Below are 23,118 nucleotides of genomic sequence, written 5' to 3' on the forward strand. Positions count from 1 at the left end.
AAAGTGAAAGTAGAAAATTTGTGACTTAATCCGCGTGTCAGATGGATAGAATTGCAGTTAATAGTAAAATGATTTGTGAATTATTAGATAAAGATAGGTATACTTGTTATTCTTCCTCATGTAGTCATGTTGACATTTTAATACGTCATTTTGATAAATGAACATATACTAAATATAACTGATTTTTTTACGTAAAACAAATACGGTATATTAAAAAAAAAAACTCAAAACAAAATTTCGGATTTCCATGTGTAATTTTCACCCAAAAAAGAATAATTTCCATATAATTGCCAAAAAAAAAAAATTCATATTCTCTCGATTTAGTAATGGGCTTATCACATCCATGCTAAAAGCCCAATAACGGTCACCAACGCGTCGACGTGGCAGCTAGAGTTCCAGATCTCATCTCGCATCCTCAACCTGCCACGTGTTCTCGTTCATTCACAGAAGAAAGAAAGACTTCTTCAACATTGTTTATTGAACAAGTTTCGGCGAAAAACCATTATAAGGTGTGATTGTGTAATGGCTTCTTCTAGTAGTTTAACAATACAATCAAGTTTCGTCTCTGCAAGAACAAGACTCAGTTCCTTCTCCAAGCCAAATCTTTCTGGCTTCGCTTGTCGTTCTCTTTCAAAACCCAGAAACTTGAGTCTCTCTGTTTCTTCTATGGGTTCTTCTAGTTCTTCTCAGAAACCAGACAACGTCCAAGGTTCTTTTTTAAAATCTAACCTTTTTCACTGATTATATATCTCTCTGATTATCTGTTGATTTCCCATAATCCTAATTAGCGTAAAAATGGTTTCTTTCTTTGTGGGTTTAGGTTAACGAGTTTTGTCCATAAATTGATGTGGCTTTATCCAATTGTTATGTTTCATGTTCCATTTGGTTACTCAATTGGTTCTGAGAAGTTGGTCAAAGAGACTTGAGCACTTAGAACCAATCCATGCTTTGCATTTGTTTGTGTGGACAGTGTTGCTTTCAATTCAATGGCATGATCTTTTATATAACTAGTAAGCGAGTTCTAAGCTTTTGAGAGGTTTTTTACGATGGTGCAGAGGCTGAGAAGAGTGACTATGCTTCTCTAAGTGAAAATGAATGGAAGAAAAGGCTAACACCAGAACAGTATTACATCACTAGACAGAAGGGGACAGAGAGAGCTTTCACTGGGTATGTAATGAATTCATCGAAGATTATCGCCTTTTTAACATCATCACAATGATCTTATGATTGTCTGAATTTTGGAGTTCACACTCAAATGAGTATTTTCTTGTTATTCAGGGAGTATTGGAACTCAAAGACCCCAGGAGTATACAATTGCGTATGTTGCGACACGCCTCTATTTGAGTAAGTTTCTATTAGTGTAAATAGGAAATTGTACTTCTATATGTTGAGAAGTTGAACTAATGAAGCAAAACTTCTCAAATTATTCATATGAATGAATGGTTATTAACAGATCAATGTGATGATTTTTTGCAGTTCATCAACAAAGTTTGATAGTGGAACTGGGTGGCCATCTTATTATAAACCAATTGGAAACAATGTGAAGACAAAGCTAGACCTCTCTATCATCTTCATGCCCAGACAAGAAGTTGTCTGTGCTGTTTGTAATGCCCATCTTGGCCATGTCTTTGATGACGGTCCACGCCCAACCGGAAAACGATATTGTCTCAACAGGTTTGTTATTATCCTCAACTTATTAAATTTGCATAAAGAGTAGTAGAACATCATTATTTTTGAACTAACAACTGAATTCTAGATATCAATTTGTCTGAAACCGAGAAACTCTTTCCTTTCATTTGATCAAGAATGTTTTTGACTTGGTTCGAGTTTTCTCATATGGCGGTTCCTGTTTGTTGTGGTTTTTGTAGTGCTGCTCTGAAACTAAATGCATTGGAGAAAACAAGAGATTGAGAGTTTCTGGTACAAGGATTTGTTCATATTACATCATACATTATATCCATTGTATTTCCTCGTATTAAGTCGTTGTATGTAAGTCAACTGTAATCCATCTAAAGGTTTAAACTTTGAGTTGATTACACGATCTCCTAGACAGCACATTCTTAAATTTATTTACTCCAATCTCTTTCCCACGTCTTCATCATATCCATTTCTTAATTTCATTCATGAGTGTGTATATATATGGTTTTGGCTAGAGTCTCTGTGTCAGGGAGCCTGTAGACCCAACAATGGGGAAAGAAGATAGCAAAGTTGTAGTTTTGGCTTTTTGGGCAAGTCCTTACGCGATGAGGACGAAGATTGCGTTGAGAGAGAAAGGAGTTGAGTTTGAGGTTCAAGAGGAAGATCTGTCGAACAAGAGTGAGCTGTTGTTGAAATCAAACCCTGTTCACAAGAAAGTCCCTGTTCTTATCCACAACGACACACCAATCTCTGAATCACTCATCCAGGTTCAGTACATCGACGAGACATGGACCGATGCTGCATCTTTCTTACCCACTGATCCTCAATCTAGAGCAACTGCAAGGTTCTGGGCTGATTTCGCTGATAAAACGGTAATTCGTGTTTGTTAACTCATTTCAGTTTTCAAATCCTCTGTTTCTAATTCGGTTGAAATGCAGATTTCGTTTGAAGGAGGGAAAAAGATTTGGGGAAACAAGAAAGGAGAAGAACAAGAGAAAGGCAAGAAAGAGTTTCTGGAGAGCTTGAAGGTTCTTGAAGCTGAGCTTGGAGACAAATCTTACTTTGGAGGAGAGACCTTCGGCTATGTAGACATAACTCTTGTTCCATTCTACAGTTGGTTCTACGCACTCGAGAAATGTGGTGACTTCTCTGTCGAAGCTGAGTGTCCGAAGATCGTGGCTTGGGGAAAGAGATGTGTTGAACGCAACAGCGTTGCTGCTTCATTGCCTGAATCTGAGAAAGTTTATCAACAAGTCCTTAAGCTCAGACAGATTTTTGGTGTTGAATGAATGCATTTAAAAAAAAACAAAGACTTCTTCTAAAAAAACAAATACAACACCTAATCTTGATGATGTTTTCACTTTTTCATTTTTCTGTTTGATCTTTGTTTGTTTTTCGCTTCTGGTGTATGCATGATTCATCTATTTAAATGGTCTATGGAGATGTTTTACTAACAGAAAAAGGTTTTGTTGTCTGGCTCCGAAGGATAAAGTTATAAAAAGATCAATTATTCAGCAAATACTTGCATTAAAAACACATTTCAATGATACTACAACACCTAATCATGATGATGATATGATATATGGATAGATATCTAGAGTTTGACATCGAAAAGAAGAGAAGGAAACAGAGCCAAGGTCAACTTGCCGGGCACCATAATCAGTTAAGATTTGTTGATAAAAATCGGCAAGTCATCCTTGGCTCAATCTCATTCTCTATTTTTTCCATGTAAGACTCAAAGATACAATTAGTGACTCTCGTGAATCATCATCATCATTTCTTTTTTGTACCTCTCATATTGTCTTGTGATCTTGTTATGGCAAAACCCTTACTCATGATGAAGGTATTTATAGACATGTGTAGTGTAGTGAGAAATGTGTGTTGATTTAATTGAAATTTAAAGTTTTTGCATAAACTTATATGCAAATATTATTATTTATTAGAATAGTACTCTTTTTATCCATCCATGGTTTTAGACTTTAAGTGCAATGAATAAAAACAATAATGGAATTTTGACCATTATCGTATATTGAAGAATATAATCATTTTAGAAGATTGGCTGACCTTATATTATCATATTCGAATTCCAATTTTGTGTGACCAAATAATATTCGAACCTCACGAGCTAAACCAAAGACATCTATATATATAGACTATATAGTCTACGACATAAAATCCACCTGTCCTACTCTTATTGGTATTAGACTCATATTCTTGTGGTTTGATCGACAATAAGAAGTTATCGATCGTCTAACAAATTAAACCTGAAAGATTCTTTATAATAATTATGTGTAATAGCCAATGTACGTATTGGTAGCAAAACTATAGTTTTTGTAATTGTATGGTTCAGGTAGTTTCGCTATGAGTTTCCCTCATGGATTAGTTCGAAGAGCTCCTATCTTTCGAAGGGCTTTGTGTTCTAATTTGTTGTCTGTTCCGTTTTCTCGGGCTCAAAGTGAAAGGCTTATACTGTTAGGAGTGTGTGTACGTTGCATTGGTCTTTACATTTATTTATTTATTTATTTTTATTTTTATTTTTGTTAACTAGGAAGAGGTTTGGGCCTAGGCCTTAATCTTTCCCATGGTCCAGAACCAGCCTTTGCTAATACCTTATAACATGGTGTAAAGCATCCCTCCCACCGGAAATTCGAACTAGAGAGCACATGGATCCAATCCCTGCACTTAAATCACTAGCCCAACGCACCGTTGTTGGTCTTTACACTTTGCATCGTTGTTCTTCACTCTTACTCTCTTAGTAGCTCAATTTGGTGATTTACAAAATCGTTTTCACTTTATCTAATTACACTGATAGTTTCATTGCTTTCGTCGAATTAATTGACTGAGTTTAAGTTTAGGACTTTGCTTTCATATTTTTAATTTTTTTTACCATTGGACCAAATATATATAAGGTTTAGAATCTTGATTGTAAACCTAAAAAATTTCATCATCAATAAATATTTACATTCTTAGTGGAAAAAAATAAAGAATAGTTTTTCCAATTAGTATATAGGTTATGAAACTTTCTAACCAAAAAAAAATTAAGAAAAACAAAGGGATTTACATCAACGGTTTCATTTCTTTCTTTCTTTTCGAGAAATGAAATGGTTATTTACTTGTATCAGTGTTTGAACTGAAAACAACTCGATCTCTTTTGATGTTAATTCATAAGGACAAGCTAGTAGAAAAATTACTAAACCAATTTAAGCAATAAAGTTAATTTTATTCTATCTATTGATGTATCACATCATGAGAGTATGAAATGTCCTATCCGATTGAACAAATAGATACCAATTTGGTCAGACCACAAATAAGATAAGATTCTTCGGAACATCTTTTTTTGTTGTCAGGATTCTTTGGAACATTAAAAACACCATTTTTGGTCAACTATTACACTCATGACTCATCTACATCAAAATTTTCTCTCTTTTTTTTTCTAGTATCAGATTCATATATGAAGAAATTTTGCACTTTTACTGTATAGTGAAGCCCTTTAACAAAAGTAAAATTACTAGTGCCTAGTGAGTGATAAAAAGAAGTCAATTAATTGCACTGTATTACTTACTGTACTAGTGCTCATTTGACAATAAGATGAGTTTCCAAATAATATATTCTCAACATAAAGAAAAATCTCGAATTTTCTATATATATGCCATTTTTGTCGATATTTATATTCCATTTTATCCAAAATTTTGAAAGTTGTGGCAATTCTTCAAAAATAAAAAAGGAACATGAATATTATAAAGTATCTTTCAATTTTTGTGAGACGATCGATAATCCCTTTCTTTGTCATTAACCAAAGACTATGAGTCCAAACCATACAATAAGTACGAATAGTGGATTTTTATGTCGCAGACTGATACGATATATATATGCCTTTGAAGTACATAGTGAGGTGCGAGTATTAATTATTCATGCAAACAAAAAAGTCTAATTTAGAGTATTTTATGAAAAACGCAAATTAACAAAATATATATATCAAGTTACCAAAAATCAACCTCGAAGTAAAAGAAACTGCAAAACAAAACTTGATCATTTAAAAAACCGACAACGAAAACGAAAAAAAATCTTTTATAACGAAGTCGATTTTGTTGACATTTAAAAACAAAGACGATTTTGTCGGCAATTTTGTTGTGAGATGATGGATAACTTCTTTTGTTTCATCAACCACAAGAGTCGAGACTATATATCATATATGAGTCCAATCATAAGAAAAGTACGACAGGTGGATTTTTAATTATGCCGCAGATATATAAGATATATGCCTTTTGCAGGAGTGACTAGTGAGGTACGACTATTAATTATTCACCCAAAATTTGGAATTCGAATAAGATAAATCATAAATGTATTCTTCAATTCAATATACGGTAGTGGTCAAAATTCCACTATCGTTTTCATTTTTTTGCCTGCATGCACTAAAACCATGCATGGATAAGACTATTGACTATTCTATTAAATAATTGCATATAAGTTTATGCAAAAACTTTAAAATTTCAATTACACTACACATGTCTATAAATACCTTCATCATGAGTAAGGGTTTTGTCATAACAAGATCACAAGACAATATGAGAGGTACAAAAAAGAAATGATGCATGATGATTGACGAGAGTCACTAATTGTATCATAGAGTCTTGCATGGAAAAAATAGAGAATGAGATTGAGCCAAGGATGACTTGCCGAATTTATTAACAAATCTCAAATGATTATGGTGCCCGGCAAGTTGACCTTGGCTCTGTTTCCTTCTCTTCTTTTCGATGTCAAACTCTAGATATATCAATCGATGATACAAGAATAATAGAATACAAAGTATATTTCAGTCAAAATGTGGACACACGTTTGGTGATCACATTTCCGGCGGAAAGACTCCCAAAAGGGTAAGGGTAAAGCTCATTTTCCTCTTTAATTAGACCCAAACAAATCATGAAATCCTTCCTTTCGTTTCCAATTATTTACTTTGAAAGTTATTAATCTACAAAAATGTTTTACAAGGTCGACATGGAATGGTGTTTGACGGTGATCTACCTAAAAATACCAAGCGAGAGAAGAGAGAGCACAATCGTCATGACAGGGAGAAGATTCTCGTGGTTATGGTGAAGGCAAAAAACGACATGGAGATGATCTTGACACTGAGGACAAGGCAGGCAAGTACGAGGGTAGTAGACAAGAGTTAAGAGAAATGAAGAGGGGATACAATGATGGGGTGTGTACGATAGAGAGACCTTAATCACATGGTGAGATTTTGAGCCTTTGAGGCCATTTGCATGTTGAAGCATTTTAAATCATGGCTACTCTTTTTTTGTGCTTTTTCACAGCACATCTGACTTGATGATCTCAGCACCACCCTCCATGAAATCATCTTGAAGAATTCCTTCACCTTATAAGCTGACCAAATACATGTTTTGCCTTGTTTAAGTGGCAAATGATAAATAAATTTAGAGGAAATATAGCCAGTCAGGGATTACAACACCAACCAGAAAACTTTGTTGAGAAGTTACAGTTTTCCAGGATACGAAAAAAGCAAAGAGATTACAGCCACACTCAAACTAAAACAGACCATATACCAAAAACCACGTCAATACATATTACAAACAACTGGCAATAAGTCTACTTTGAACTATCTTCAGGAGTTGCGTGGCACTCAGATAGCTTTGTGTTGAACTGCAAGAAAAATAAAGGACTATATAATTAGCAGGAAACAAGTTCACAACATCTAGATTTTGTATGTCGAAGAAAACCAACAGATTAGCAATCCAAACACACAAATGGGGTAGACCAGAATGTAGGTACAAACTCAAGACAGATTCGAAATTGTGCCATAACTCAGTGTCACAATATAAGAACAAAGACAAAAGAGAGTATTTACATTACCTATACGGGTACCCTTCTTGTCGAGAATACGCTTATTTTAGAGAATACGGAACCCACACTCTCTGCATTGGAACACATCTCCACTCTTCAAAATGTTCTCTTCTCCACAATCTTCAAAATTAACCAAATGATTCAGTCACACAAATTAAGAAAACTATAGACAAAAACGCAAACTTTAATTACAAAAATAATCAGAAAGCTTCCTATGATTTAGTAGTTTTTGGTGTTTGACATTCCAAACCACAAAATTACAATCTTTTACAGAGAGACTAAGCACATAGTATTATTAAGTTTCCATTTCTTTTTTTTTTTTTTTTTTTTTTTTGGTTTTAAATTCATAGTTGCATGAAATTTTTGAGCTTTTACCTCCGCAGACGTAAATAACTAGTAGTTCGGGCTGTTTATCAACTGGTTCGGTCTGATGATCCATGATTTTCGAACCGACTCTGTTAAGAAACAACACACATGCAAATCGAATTGAGTCAGAGTTTATTCAAGCGATTCGAAATGCGAACAAAATCTAGACAAAAGATAATTCTGAGCAGTGGTGGACCCAAAAATTATTTTTACCGGGGTCATAAAAATTAATAAAATTATATCATATAATTTATAGCATAATAATAAAAATTATATCCTAAAGAGGCATTTTGATATAATAAAATGAAAAAGAGGTAAAATATATAGAAGAGACGTTGAAAAGTTGTGAAAAAGGAAAAAAATATTGCCAAATTTGTCAAAATGGGAGATCAAATTCGGGGAAAGGGGTGTCAATGGGCAAGATTTTGCCAACTTTGCTACCAATTATCTTAAAACTATGCTACAAAAGTCCACATATATTTATTTTACCTGTGTCAAGTGACACACCTACTTCCTCAATGGGTCCGCCACTGATTCTGAGATTGATATTGATGTTCATACTTACCTACAAAGCTAGGGTTTATGAAGAATTAAGGGTTTTGATGATTTCAAGGAACAAGAGCGAAGAGAACGAGAAAGGTGAAATGAGAGAGCCGCAGGATTTATAATGGCGTGTCTGGTTCCAAGATTCGAACTTGAATTCTAATATATGGGCTTCTTAATAAAATTAATTTAAATATGGGCTTACACTAAATGCCCATTTAATTTGGGTCTCAAAAGTCAAAACGGCGTAGTTGACTATTAATTACCACTTTTACTGTTGGTTGCTACATTCTTTTTTTTTTTCTTTTTTTTTTTTTTTTTTTTTGGTTGCTACTTACTTGCTGTAAGTAAAATACATAATTGGAATTGTAGATTTGTTTTTACTGTATAAGAAAAATTATTATAGATACATTTTGTCGTGACTTCTCTTTTATGTATATGGCTATGAAAGATTTTAGAAGGTATGAATGATTTTAAGGAAGTTACAATTTTATTTGCTAATAATTTTTTTTTTTTTTTTGTGAAACCTTTGCTAATAAATTAACACATTCATTTGAAGGGTTTCCCTCCAAGAGTGAGAAGAACGAAAATGAGGATGAGAGATCCAAAATTAAAAAAAAAACTAAGAGAATCACTGGATCATAGTGAAAATTTAAATTTAAATTTGGTATATGATTTATCACAATTTTACAATTCTGATTGTAGTGATGATGAGTTATATTGCATATTAGCTTTGATTCTTTGAATCGCGGAAGTTATCTGTTTTTTACATAGAATATATAATTAGAAAAATATCAATTTAGAGTGTTATCTTGCAGAAAATCTAATATATAATTATGAATCCGATATATATTTGTGCAAGAGAATAGTGAATATAAAGACGTGGTTGTCCCGTTGCTATTCCTTTGATTTGGCAAATTCAAAATAATGGGTCCTCATGCAACACTAACCAATAACAAGTAACAACCATATTAATTTTCACACAGGAACAATGGCTGCTGAGAATTTTTATTTTTATAATAATAAGTTAATACTTAAAAGAAAACTTTTTTTTTAATCATTGAAGACAGAAAATGGTATATAGTTCAATGTATCTATCTAAAACCCATATGATCTGTTTTATTTTATAAAATTAGAGTATAGTTTTTTTTTGGTGGGCACCATTATGATGATTTTGTTATGTTTTGATTTCAATGAACGTTGTTACATGTGACCATTTCAAAGTTGCTGAATTTAATTTAATGCTTTAAATTTGGACTGATCCCAAAATGTGGAGTTTAAGTTTTGGAGATCAACGATTATAATATTTTAAGCTGAATATTACCAAAGAGCTAATGACAATATGCATTGCACCTCAAAGAAGAATAAAACAACATATTACATACGCCCTTATATATATATATATATGTCATTGTTATTAATTATATTTAGTTTTGGAATTAAAAAACTTCATAAAAACAGTATAAAATATAGCACAATATTTGTCACTTTACAAAAAAACAATAACAAAATCCTCTATCCATTATTGATTAATTAAATCTTAACAAATTTACAAATAACAATTTGCTGTGTAAAAAAAATATGAATTTAATAATTCACGAAAAAAAACATAGATTTATCGTTACATTACATATACATAGACCTCAATTTTGCATGTATATTTAATTACATATACATACACCTCAATTTTGCATGTATATATAGACGAGAGAATGTTTAGTTTTCTGTTAGAGGTAGTTAAAACAAAATGCAACTACACAAGACATGAAAGGTCATGCATATTCATTCAATATTTAGATATTTATTAATTTTTCTGATTAATTGAGCTTGGATTCTATATATGGCCCCATATTGATTATAATAATATTACATTATTATTTATCATTCTTCGTTACTATATTTTACATTTTATTGAGCACACCATTTCGTTACTATAAAATTTTCAGATGTAAAAAAACGATGTATGTGCATTATATTGTACTTAGTGTTACAAATTCGTGTATTTTTGAAAGTTAATTTACAACTTACAAGTTACAAGACCTAGTTTAACATATATATAAACAGAACATGTAGTTAGTTAATCAAATATTGTTAACTAAAATTTTAGTTAAATATGATGTCGTAATTAAGTGTTATTATTGTGAAGATGAAACCGTGATGACCAAGTTATGACACAATAAGATAAGGACTCTTATTCTTAACTCATGTCTTACTAAGGTTGATGTAGATTGAATCATGATAAGGTTGCTTTTGGGACCACAGATAGGAGAAACGGCTACATGGCCAGCAAGGCTTCCGTACTCGTTGTCTTCTGGTGCTTTCAAATGATAAAGCAGTCTTTGTCTCATCTGTGAAGGCGATTCCAATGAGCTGTCACCAGCGACAAGATAGGAGGAGCGTCTGCTTTAGGTCATTGCACAGGTTCCCTATGCTATTGCTATAAAAGGAACGTTTAAGGAGAAGAGAGAGTAGGGTATTACTGTGAGATAGAGTGAGGAGAGAAAACTTGTATTTGTATAAACTTATTTCGAGTTTTCTCTAGGTTAGAAACAGATAGAGTGAACTTCTAGTGCTAGTGAAGGGCATAGAAGTGGGTCACTTATTGTTTCTTGATTGTAATCTATGTCTTGAATCTAGTGGATTCCGAGTATCATACTCGGCCCAGACGTAGCTACCCTTTGGGAGTGAACTGGGTTACCAAAGCTCTTGTGTGCTCTCTTTACTTGTTTTTTCAAACACTCTCTATCTCTCTTACATCTCAACAAACACCAAACACTCTGTTCTACTTCCTCTGTTTTCTCTCTGCGTTTCACACTTGGTTCCGTGTGTCTCTGTTCTTGGTTTGTGAGGTGTTCTCTCAAGGAAAGTCGACGCCTTGGGGTTAAAGGATACCTTACAGAGTGGTATCAGAGCTAAGGCTCATTTGTCTCTGGTTCTATAAAGACTCAAAGTCAGTGAACCATGTCATCGGCGAGAATAGAGGTTGAAAAGTTTGATGGGCGCGGGGACTACACCATGTGGAAGGAAAAACTCATAGCACATCTGGATATACTTGGCCTGAGTTCTGCTCTTAAACAAGTTGACGTTTTGGTGGAGAAATTTTCAGATCTGAAGTTATCTAAAGAAGAAGAGAAAGAAGAGATAATAATGCGTGAAGCTTTGGAAGAAAAACTAAGAAAGGCGAGAAGCACCATCGTGTTGAGTGTTACTGATAGGGTTTTAAGAAAGATCAAGAACCAGCAGACTGCAGCTGCTATGATTATCGCACTGGACAAGCTATACATGTCAAAGGCGCTTCCAAACAAGATCTATCTGAAGCAGAAGCTTTACAGCTTCAAAATGTCTGAAAATCTCAGCATTGAAGGTAATATCGACGAGTTTCTACATATTATAGCTGATCTAGATAATACAAATGTCTTAGTGTCGGATGAGGATCAAGCTATACTATTATTGATGTCTTTACCTAAGCCATTTGATTAACTAAGAGATACTTTAAAGTATAGTTCAGGAAGGACTACTTTAACGCTAGATGAGGTTGTAGCAGCTATCTACTCTAAGGAACTAGAGTTAGGTTCTAACAAGAAAAGTATAAAGGGTCAGGCTGAGGGTCTTTATGCAAAAGAAAAGAATGAGACCAGAGGAAGATCTGAGCAGCGAGAGGGTAACAATAGCAAGAATCAAAGATCTAGATCTAAATCAAGATCTAAAAAGGGCTGTTGGATATGTGGAGAGGAAGGACATTTCAAAGGGTCCTGTCCTAATAAGAATAAGACTCAGTCTCAGAATAAGGGTAATAACAACAAAGGAGAATCGTCTAAAGGGAAAGGAAACTTAGCAAAGGCCAACGGTTTGTATGTGTCTGAAGCCTTGTCTTCTACTGACATACATCTTGAAGATGAATGGGTCATGGATATCGGCTGTAGTTATCATATGACTTACATGAGGGAATGGTTCGAAGATCTTAATGAAGATGTTGGTGGGTCTGTGAGAATGGGAAACAAGACTGTTTCAAAAGTTAAAGGGATTGGATCAATCCGTGTCAAAAGTGAAGCTGGTCTGGTGGTTCTACTTACAAATGTAAGATACATCCCAGACATGGACAGAAATTTGTTGTCTCTTGGAACTTTTGAGAAAGCAGGCTATGGATTTAAGTTAGAAAATGGAGTTCTCAGTATCATGGCAGGAGATAGTGTGCTGCTTACTGGAAGAAGGTGTGATACTCTATATCTCTTACAATGGAGTCCAGTGCTAGCAGAATCACTATCAGTGGTTAAAAGAGAAGATGATACTGTTCTATGGCACCAGAGACTTGGTCACATGAGTCAGAAAAATATGAACCTGTTATTGAAGAATGGTTTCCTAGACAAGAAGAAAGTATCTACTCTGGAAACCTGTGAGGATTGCATATATGGTAGAGCAAAAAGAATTGGATTCAACTTAGCTCAACATGATACAAGAGAGAAGCTAGAGTATGTGCATTCTAACTTATGGGGAGCTCCATCAGTGCCATTGTCCCTAGGTAAGTGCCAATACTTTATTTCATTTATTGATGACTATACTAGGAAAGTTTGGCTTTATTTTTTGAAAACCAAGGATGAGGCTTTTGATAAATTTGTTGAATGGGCTAACCTTGTTGAGAACCAAACTGACAAGAGGATAAAAACTCTTAGAACAGACAATGGTCTTGAGTTTTGTAACAGGTTGTTTGATGAGTTCTGTGCATCTAAGGGAATTCAAAGACACAGGACGTGTGCTTATACTCCGCAACAAAACGGTGTTGCTGAACGTATGAACAGGACTATCATGGAAAAGGTAAGAAGTATACTAAGTGACTCTGGTCTCCCAAATAAATTTTGGGCAGAGGCTACACATACTGCAACCATCTCATCAACAAGACACCATCATCTGCTCTGAATTTTGAAGTACCTGACAAGAAGTGGTCAGGAAAGGCACCAATATACAGCTACTTAAGAAGATTTGGCTGCATTGCATTTGTGCACACTGATGATGGGAAGCTCAGTCCAAGAGCTAAGAAAGGGATACTCATAGGATATCCCATTGGAGTTAAAGGGTACAAGATTTGGTTGCTAGAAGATAAGAAATGTGTTGTTAGCAGGAATGACATATTTCAAAAAAATGCATCATATAAGGACTTGATGCTGAGAAAAGAAATCGACAATAATGATGAAGCAGAGTCATCAAATTCTTATCTTGACTTGGATCTTGATACTGAAGAAGATGTCACTTCGGGTGGAGAACACTCATCAGAGTTTAATGGCCAATTGCAAGCAGTTTCAAGTCCTGCAACATCAAGTTCCCGAAATGACGGTGTTAAATTGGAGACTGACATAAACCAGTCACCAAGAAGCTATCATCTGGCCAGAGATCGAGATAGGAGAGAAATCAGAGCACTTATACGGTTTGATGATGAAGACTATCTCTCTGAAGCTCTATACACTATAGAAGATGGTGGAGAAATTGAACCTGCTGATTATAAAGAAGCTAGAAGGAATGCTAACTGGTTTAAATGGAAGAATGCGATGAATGAGGAAATGGAGTCTCAAACCAAGAACCATACTTGGACAGTAGTTAAAAGACCACTGAATCAAAAAGTTATTGGAAGTAGATGGATCTACAAATTCAAGATGGGAATCCCTGGCGTTGAGGCACCAAGATTCAAAGCAAGACTTGTTGCCAAGGGATATGCTCAAAGAGAAGGTATTGATTACCATGAGATCTTTGCTCCAGTAGTCAAGCATGTATCCATAAGGATTCTACTGTCAATAGTTGCTCAAGAAGATTTGCAGTCAGAGCAATTTGATGTTAAAACTGCTTTCCTCCATGGAGAGTTAAAAGAGAAGATCTACATGGTTCCTCCTGAGGGTTATGAAGACTTATTCAAAGAAGATGAAGTATGTCTTCTTAACAAATCCCTATATGGTCTCAAGCAAGCTCCTAAGCAATGGAATGAGAAGTTTGACACTTAAATGTCAGAAATTTGATTCATGAGGAGTAAGTATGACAGTTGTGCATACATGAAGAAATTGGTTGATGGTTCAATGATTTATCTACTCCTCTATGTAGATGATATGCTGGTGGCAGCAAAGAACAAAGAGGATATATCTCAGCTTAAAAGAGAACTTAGTCAAAGGTTTGACATGAAGGATTTGGGAGCTGCTAAACGAATCCTTGGTATGGAGATTATCAGAAACAGAGCTGAGGGTGCTCTATGGCTGTCACAAGAAGACTGTCTGAATAAAATTCTTGAGACTTACAACATGTCAGAGTCAAAACATGTAATGACTCCATTGGGAGTTCATCTAAAGATGAGAGCTGCTTCAGCTGAAAAACAAGCTCAAGACGAAGACTACATGAAGAAAGTTCCCTATTCAAGTGCTGTAGGAAGCATCATATACGCAATGATAGGTACTCGTCCTGACCTTGCTTATCCTGTGGGAATCATTAGTCGATACATGAGTAACCCAGTTAAAGATCACTGGCTTGGTGTTAAGTGGGTCTTGAAATATATTAAAGGCTCACTAAAGACTAGACTGCTATACAAGAGGAACAGTGAGTTCAAGATTGCTGGTTACCGTGATGTTGATCATGCTGCTGACAAAGATAAAAGAAGATCAATCACTGGTTTTTGTTCACTCTTGGAGGTAACACTATTAGCTGGAAGTCAGGCTTACAGAGAGTTGTAGCTCTCTCAACAACCGAATCAGAGTATATGTCACTTACTGAAGCTGTTAAGGAAGCAATATGGCTGAAGGGGTTGTTGAAAGAATTTGGTTTTGATCAAGATAGTGTGGAGATCTTTTGTGACTCTCAAAGTGCTATTGCACTTTCAAAGAATAATGTGCATCATGAAAGAACGAAGCACATAGATGTCAGATATCATTTCATTCGGGAGATCATTGCGAATGGTGATGTGGTGAAAATTGATACTGAGAAGAACCCTGCAGATATTTTCACCAAAATTGTGCTTGTAAACAAGTTTCAGGCGGCTTTGACCTTGTTACAGGTCATGCCTGAGTAGTAAGACTCAGGAAGGAATCCGACTAAGGGATCCTGCAACTAGGTTCAGAGGTACTGCTCTCTTCTTTCTCCAAGTTTGTGCAATTAAGGATTCTGTCATCAAGTTTTCAGGTGGAGATTTGTGAAGATGAAACCGTGATGACCAAGTTATGACACAATAAGATAAGGACTCTTATTCTTAACTCATGTCTTACTAAGGTTGATGTAGATTGAATCATGGTAAGGTTGCTTTTGGGACCACAGATAAGAGAAACGGCTACATGGTCAGCAAGGCTTCCGTACTCGTTGTCTTCTGGTGCTTTCAAATGATAAAGCAGTCCTTGTCTCATCTGTGAAGGTGACTCCAATGAGTTGTCACCAGCGACAAGATAGGAGGAGCGTCTGCTTTAGGTCATTGCACAGGTTCCCTATGCTATTGCTATAAAAGGAACGTTTAAGGAGAAGAGAGAGTAGGGTATTACTGTGAGATAGAGTGAGGAGAGAAAACTTGTATTTGTATAAACTTATTTCGAGTTTTCTCTAGGGTTAGAAACAGATAGAGTGAACTTCTAGTGCTAGTGAAGGGCATAGAAGTGGGTTACTTATTGTTTCTTGATTGTAATCTTTGTCTTGAATCTAGTGGATTCCGAGTATCATACTCGGCCCAGACGTAGCTACCCTTTGGGAGTGAACTGGGTTACCAAAGCTCTTGTGTGCTCTCTTTACTTGTTTTTTCAAACACTCTCTATCTCTCTTACATCTCAACAAACACCAAACACTCTGTTCTACTTCCTCTGTTTTCTCTCTGCGTTTCACACTTGGTTCCGTGTGTCTCTGTTCTTGGTTTGTGAGGTGTTCTCTCAAGGAAAGTCGACGCCTTGGGGTTCAAGGATACTTTACAATTATGATGTTCAACTATGGGTTAGCAAAATATTTTGGGGAAGATCCTCGTGTTTCCCTAAGATCTTTTGGCTTTAAATTTACTTATAAAATATAGTTTTGCAACTTGTGTTTAAAAATTCCCACCTTATAATAATTTTCATATCTGTGAATAATGACTTAACGTTTAAATCCAAAACAAAACGACCACGTGTCTTTGTTTTATGACCAAAAAACCGTTTCTTTCATCAGGTGGTCTTCATCGTGTTTTCGTAATGACATAGCAACAAATTAAATACATGGTTATGACAAAAATTTAGTATAATGTTGTTGCAACTAGTATTATTTGATTTTTCATGAAAGTTGCAGTTACGACGAAAAAAACTGTGCGCTTTTTTTTAAGAACATTTGTAATGAACCGAATTGAGCCACCAAATTAATTTGCTTCGATTGATTGAATGATTTGAATCCGATGATAATTGATAGTGTCAAACCTTTTTGAAACGATAAGTAATTAACAACTAAACGATAAAATAATTATAAAAGGACATTTGTGATATGTAAGACTCTGGTTATATTTATAAGTTGCTTCAAAATAGTACTATTAATTTAATTATTTTGGTTAAAAAAAAAGTTACTATTAATAAGAGTCTTATTTTGTAATTTGTTTCAAAAGAAATTGATTCCATTTTATAGTATGTTTTATCGTTTAGTTGCCAAATTTGTAGTTAACTACTTAATTAATCGTTCATAACTAGTTCAACCTGATCACGAGCAGCCCACAAGTTCATAATTCTATGTCGTCAATAACTAATTTAAAACAATGGAATCTTTAAAATAATTCCTATAGTTAGGAAGTTAATGGGTGTCATTATTGAAGAATAATTAACTCTAAATAATAATGTACTCAATTTAATTAAGCCATGGTCCAGAGAGCATATGTAAAGCGACAACGGTGGGTCCTATTCTAACCACGTGGCAGACAAAATAAGATTTTGATCAAACGTGGGTCCTGCTAAGGTAAAAGGTTAGTATTGGGCCTATTGGCCCATCACATGGATCCAATTTCCATATTCTTTTGCGAATCAGTTTTGACTTTTGACAAAAAAAAAAGACTACTATAAATGTAATGTAAATACTCCATAAAACTGTTTTCTGAAAATTAAAATATATATAACTCGCTTTTATAAATTATACTCCCTCTGTTCCTAAAAGATTGATGTTCTATCTTTTATTTTATTGGTTGTTCCACTAAGTTTGGTTTTCTACCATTTTTCTTTTATTTTTATTAACTTATAATAGTAAATTGTAAATTTCAAGATCCAATGATTATAAATCATTAACTTTTTTAGACTACTATTGGTTGATAATTATTAAAAATATCTAAAACTAAAAACAATGTTAAAATAATTAAACATTGATTGAGTTTTTAATATGTGTGAAAACTCCAAAACATCAAACTATTAGGAACAGAGGGAGTAATATATACAACAAACTTACTATATTAGTTTATACTACATAATATTTACTGTAAATTGTAGTTTGGAACCACTATGTTTATTTGACTTGATGAACTATATTTTTTGGTAGGGACCAAGTATATTTTTGATGTTAAAGTCGGCTCAACATTTGTTTTGGGCGGTCACTTAAATAGTTTTTATTTTTCATCCATTGCACTATATTGCAGCCTAAAATTGTATACATTAATATCAAAATGTGGTATCGTTATTCCACCAAAAAATAATGTGGTATACTGGTATCGTTAGGTCATTTACAAAAGAAAAAAAAAATGTCATTTGATATCTGTTGTATGTACTTTTTAGTTCCCTTTTTTTAAAAAAAAAAACTTTTATATGGATCCGGTCAAACAAAGTTATGAAGCTGCATTAATGCAGTTGAATTTATTGCACTGCCAAAAGGTTAAAAGAAACCCAAACTTTTTCTTTGAAACATATCTAATGCAGGCATTTATAATTTATTGATGGTTATCTCGAGTTATAGCTAAACTATAGTAGAACACTATTTTTCCTGTGAAGAAGCTTTTTCATGTTAGGTAAATCAATTCCTCTAATATCGCTAGTACTACTAACTAAATTTCTCTAATTTGATGTCATACAAAAAGAATCTTTAATTTTCTAAGTGTTTTTTATTGAAGTCGATTTTTTTTTTTTTTTTTTCTTTCAATCAGACGATTTTGACGTTGAAAAGTGAAAACATTGAACGGCTTACATTGGATAGTGAGTAGTGACGCACCTAAGAAAAAGGTATTACGTTGTTCGTGACAACGATACAAAACTAAAAAAAATCTATAAGCGTTTCATATACTATTTAAAATTTTCTTGTAACATGTGAGGTAAGGTAACTATCGAGCATTAAATAAGAAGTGTAATCTAAAAAAAGTACTAGTGAGTAGCTGTGTAAGAATTGCTTCTAGCTGCTTAATGTACGTTCGTGTCATTTTCTATTCGCCTTTGTTCTTAGATCCACAATTTCATGACTCAAAAATTTCAATTTCATTAGTATTTCTACGGAAGAGTAGGTCTTTCAGACGAAGTTCCAACACTTTCACACAGAACTATTTGGTTTTAGAATTACACAAATCCTTTTGATTTTCTTTTGGGTCAACCACAATTTTTTTTCTTTTTTTGTCAATCAAACACCATATATTAATTCATGGTAAATAACTCTCTTCTAGAGAGAGCCAATCAGGAACCGTAAAACTTACATGGGAGAAACAGAACCCGCGACCTCTTGCACATTTCGCAAGATGATCGGCGGAAGTATTACCACTACGAGGGATATGCTGCAAACTAAACGAGGTAAACAAATCTTTGTAATACGCAAAATTCAACAACTCTGTATAAAACGTGGGCCACTCCTCCGGATTAGAGGTCATCTCTAAAAGATCCGAGCAATCCGTCAAAATTAGTATGCTCGTCATATGAATCGCCACTAAACACTTCATCGTCCACAAAAGAGTCTCCAGTTCTGCATGAAGGGGAGACAGACTTTTACACTAGCCTTTTAATCTTAAGTGCAACCACAAAAATTTGATTACGTCAACCACAAAAATTTGATTCCTTATTTGATCAAATAACGAAGTAAGAAGCTAAGAGCATGATTATCCAAGGGCTCTTAATAATACTTCTTAAGAATATTTAAGTAATATTTTTTTTGTTCCACCTCTTAGCATTTTTTTTTTTGTTCCTTAGCTAAGAAACACTTCTTAGCTTAAAGGCACTTTTGGGAATAAATATAATCAATTAAATGCTAACATAATCTTAAAATTTTCTTAAGAGACTACATATAATCATGCTCTAAGTCTTCAGGACGTTAATTAACGACGACAAGCCGCTACTGCCTCATTAATGTTTTATGTTTTTTTTAAAAAAAGGATTCTGCTTACTATTAGTTATGACTTTATTGTTACTCTCCACAGAATCCCAATGCAAATATTGCAAAACGCAAACCTACGTTTTTTATCTGCAAGCCAAAGATTATGCATAGTAGTGCACCATATTTAATGGAACACTATTCATAAAACTCAATTTTGTTTTCTCAAAATGATGTACCAGTGGAAAGTGATTTCTCTTATTTTTTGATGTTTTTATCATAAAAATGTAGGACCATTAGATAAGAAAATAGTGTTTCAATTTTTTTCTTTATTTAAAACATCTAAAATTAATTTATTTGAAATATTCTTTTTTGAGTGAAAAATGAGGGAAATCATTGGAGAATAAAACAAACTCATTTTTAGTGTTATTTCTTTTTTGATAGAAAAATTAAAAGTAATTATTAGAGATGCCCTTATAAAAGTTTCTTTTAAAATCTTAAAAATAAAAAAAAAACCATGTGCTTACACACCCAAAAAAATGATAATTCCATTTATTAAATTAGGAGTCCAATAATTAAATGAAAGAAATGACCCATTGGGAGGTCAAACCACCATCTCATCTTTGTCTTTTCAGACAAGTCAACCCTAATTTACTCAAAAACCAAAATTTTTAAAAAATCACTAATCAATTAATTACTCCCTTTATATATAACTCATTATCAATGTATCAGGACCTCAACATCATAACCCACAAAAACGAACAAAAATCTTCACCGGAAAAAATGGAAGACGACGGTTATTACCTCGACACCGATCTCGATCTCAGCTTCACCTCCACAACAACAGATCGTACATTCACTTCATCAAGCGCTAGAACGAGTCTCGCACGTTCAAGCCTCACCTTAAGCTTCAACGACAGACTCTCCACCGCAACAACACCTTCAACCACCACTTCCTCCGCCGCAACAACACTCCACCACCGTCGTTACGATCCTCACTGGACATCAATAAGAGCCGCAACAACTCTCTCCTCCGACGGAAGACTCCATCTCCGCCACTTTAAACTCGTCCACCACCTCGGAACTGGAAATCTTGGCCGTGTTTTCCTCTGTCACCTCCGTGATTGCCCTAACCCCACCGGATTCGCACTTAAAGTAATCGATCGTGATGTTCTCACGGCGAAGAAACTTTCACACGTGGAAACAGAAGCTGAGATCCTCTCCTTGCTAGACCACCCATTCTTACCTACACTCTACGCACGTATCGATGCTTCTCACTATACTTGTCTTCTCATTGATTATTGCCCTAACGGTGATTTACATTCCTTGCTCCGTAAGCAACCAAACAACCGGTTACCGATTTCTTCGGTTAGATTCTTCGCCGCTGAAGTACTCGTAGCCTTGGAGTATCTCCACGCTCTCGGAATCGTTTATCGAGATCTCAAACCAGAGAATATCTTGATTCGTGAAGATGGACACATTATGCTCTCAGATTTCGATCTCTGTTTCAAAGCCGATGTAGTTCCAACTTTCCGATCTCGAAGACTCCGGCGAGCTTCGTCTTCTCCGAGGAGGACTCGTCGTGTTGGCGGTTGTTTCTCCACGGAGGTAGAGTACGAGAGAGAAGAGATAGTAGCGGAATTCGCGGCGGAGCCAGTGACGGCGTTTTCGAAATCGTGTGTAGGAACTCACGAGTATTTAGCGCCGGAGCTAGTCGCCGGAAACGGACACGGAAGCGGTGTAGATTGGTGGGCGTTTGGGATATTTCTATACGAGATGTTACACGGAACGACGCCGTTTAAAGGTGGTACCAAAGAACAAACACTGCGCAATATAGTATCAAACGATGACGTGGCGTTTACGTTAGAAGAGGAAGGTATGGTTGAAGCGAAGGATTTGATAGAGAAGCTGTTAGTGAAAGATCCGAGGAAGAGGCTAGGATGCGCCAGGGGTGCGCAAGATATCAAAAGGCATGAGTTTTTCCAAGGAATCAAGTGGCCGTTGATCAGAAACTATAAACCGCCGGAGATTCGGGGGCTGGTGAAGAAGACGAAGGCACATGATGGTCACGTGACTGCTGTTGTCACGCCACGGAGGAGGAAGTGGTTGTGGTGGGCTTTATCGCATTTACTGCCTAGTAAAAGCTTGAACAAGAGTAGCAGTAAAATTCAGAGCAACAATAATTACTATCATTATGTGGGTAAAAGCTATAACGCTGGTGGCAAACGCGTTTAAGGCGTTTTAACCTTGAAAATATCTCATAGTCTCATACGATTCTAGAGGTAGAAAAGAGGGGATTGGTGGTATACAACGAATAGCGCATGTTAGCAGTCTGATCATTTTTGATTTTGACATATTTTTTACAAATTACAAGAAACTACAAGTAAATTTTCATTTTTTCGATAATTTCTTTTTTTTTTTTCCTAACCACATCTTAGCAAAGGAGTTCCAAATTATATTTATAACTATCATTCTTTTTTTTTTTTTCTTCTATTTATAACTATCATTCTATCAAACGAATTCAAGCATACTTTTCTTAAAGTCTTCTTGGGTAATGGGCCTTATCATTGGGTCCATTTGTAAACAATTCACTTGCTTGAGATTTGAGAAGATGCTTATGAATAATAGCCCTATTATTTTTCTCTTGAATTTTTTAACAATGCAATATATTATATAAAGCTATATTTTGGGCTGGACTTAGACCCAAATGTATAGTAATTTTATGCTCTGTATTTTATCAGCCTTTATATATATATTTTTTGAACATTTTATCCGCGTTCTAAAGACACCTCTCTTTGAAGAGGATTTGTGGCACATCAAGTTAAACCAATTTACACAATTACACACAAGACACTATGATAAAGAGAAACAAAACATTAACAATCTTGATTTTAGTTTATAAATTAAATTTACAGCTTATAAGTTTACAACTTACTAGGAAATTGAGAATAAGAAAACTCTCAAAATCAGAAGCAAAGCAAATACACACATTCAATGCTTTGTCTTCTTTTCTACAAATATCCTCTTTTCATGCTCTATCTTTATTCCTTTTCTACTCTTTCTTGTATTTCACTCTCATTTATTTGATTTATATGCAAGTTGTTCGTTTGATTTCTTTTTTGGAGTTAAAATTACCAAAATTTTCATCATTTCCGTGTATAATAAAGTCGTATATTTGCTTCTCTATATTTAGAGAGAGACAAAACGTTATAAGTGAGGGATCTTTTAAAAAGATTTGGGCGGCTGTATAGTTGTTGTTGGGAAAGGTAAAATATATTTGGAATTAGTAATTTAATGCTTCGCTGCGATTTCAGCACCGCTATTTGGAATTTAGTTCAGTCGAGACTTAGGCTGCATTCCTTACGTTTTATGGACTGGGCTGAGCTGTTATCTTGGATCAGAAGGACAAGTCCTACTGCTCCTTCTACATTGAGGAAGCTGATTACTCAAGCCGTTGTTTACGCAACCTGGAAGCAGAGGAAT

General features: G+C 34.8%; 4 protein-coding genes and 1 long non-coding RNA gene across 5 annotated transcripts; 4 read left to right on the top strand and 1 right to left on the bottom strand.

The window, feature by feature from the left end:
* Window positions 1-464: 464 nt before the first annotated feature.
* Window positions 465-2,083, top strand: LOC9327827 (peptide methionine sulfoxide reductase B1, chloroplastic). Its single transcript, XM_002891719.2, has 5 exons — window positions 465-709; window positions 1,056-1,167; window positions 1,279-1,344; window positions 1,477-1,674; window positions 1,869-2,083. The coding sequence occupies exons 1-5, from the start codon at window positions 523-525 to the stop codon at window positions 1,909-1,911; spliced, it is 606 nt and encodes a 201-aa protein (XP_002891765.1). The 5' UTR covers window positions 465-522; the 3' UTR covers window positions 1,912-2,083.
* Window positions 2,084-2,153: 70 nt separating this feature from the next.
* On the top strand, window positions 2,154-3,094 carry LOC9327828 (glutathione S-transferase U28). Its single transcript, XM_002891720.2, has 2 exons — window positions 2,154-2,510; window positions 2,577-3,094. The coding sequence occupies exons 1-2, from the start codon at window positions 2,187-2,189 to the stop codon at window positions 2,925-2,927; spliced, it is 675 nt and encodes a 224-aa protein (XP_002891766.1). The 5' UTR covers window positions 2,154-2,186; the 3' UTR covers window positions 2,928-3,094.
* A 3,064-nt stretch (window positions 3,095-6,158) lies between these two features.
* On the top strand, window positions 6,159-7,000 carry LOC110225190. The gene is made up of 2 exons (XR_002329601.1): window positions 6,159-6,512; window positions 6,628-7,000. It is a non-coding gene; the product is annotated as an uncharacterized LOC110225190 (long non-coding RNA).
* A 120-nt stretch (window positions 7,001-7,120) lies between these two features.
* LOC110225189 (DNA-directed RNA polymerase subunit 12-like protein) lies at window positions 7,121-8,073 on the bottom strand. The gene is given in 2 exon segments (XM_021014239.1): window positions 7,121-7,617; window positions 7,873-8,073. Coding segments are annotated over 2 exon segments (252 nt in total). The 5' UTR covers window positions 7,937-8,073; the 3' UTR covers window positions 7,121-7,429.
* Window positions 8,074-20,096: 12,023 nt separating this feature from the next.
* On the top strand, window positions 20,097-22,069 carry LOC9327829 (serine/threonine-protein kinase WAG1). The gene has a single exon (XM_002891721.2). It carries the CDS (start codon window positions 20,359-20,361, stop codon window positions 21,868-21,870), a length of 1,512 nt encoding a protein of 503 aa, XP_002891767.2. The 5' UTR covers window positions 20,097-20,358; the 3' UTR covers window positions 21,871-22,069.
* The last annotated feature ends 1,049 nt before the right edge of the window (window positions 22,070-23,118 follow it).

Source organism: Arabidopsis lyrata, assembly GCF_000004255.2.
Source record: "Arabidopsis lyrata subsp. lyrata unplaced genomic scaffold ARALYscaffold_1, whole genome shotgun sequence".
NCBI classification, from domain to species: Eukaryota; Viridiplantae; Streptophyta; class Magnoliopsida; order Brassicales; family Brassicaceae; genus Arabidopsis; species Arabidopsis lyrata.

Excerpts from the sequence above, each read along its gene's own strand:
- LOC9327829 (XM_002891721.2), top strand. The coding sequence starts at position 20,359 with ATGTATCAGGACCTCAACATCATAACCCACAAAAACGAACAAAAATCT.
- LOC9327827 (XM_002891719.2), top strand. The coding sequence starts at position 523 with ATGGCTTCTTCTAGTAGTTTAACAATACAATCAAGTTTCGTCTCTGCA. Across the intron at positions 710-1,055 it reads GAAACCAGACAACGTCCAAG|AGGCTGAGAAGAGTGACTAT; the intron begins GTTCTTTTTTAA and ends ACGATGGTGCAG. Across the intron at positions 1,345-1,476 it reads TGCGACACGCCTCTATTTGA|TTCATCAACAAAGTTTGATA; the intron begins GTAAGTTTCTAT and ends GATTTTTTGCAG.
- LOC9327828 (XM_002891720.2), top strand. The coding sequence starts at position 2,187 with ATGGGGAAAGAAGATAGCAAAGTTGTAGTTTTGGCTTTTTGGGCAAGT. Across the intron at positions 2,511-2,576 it reads CTGATTTCGCTGATAAAACG|ATTTCGTTTGAAGGAGGGAA; the intron begins GTAATTCGTGTT and ends GTTGAAATGCAG.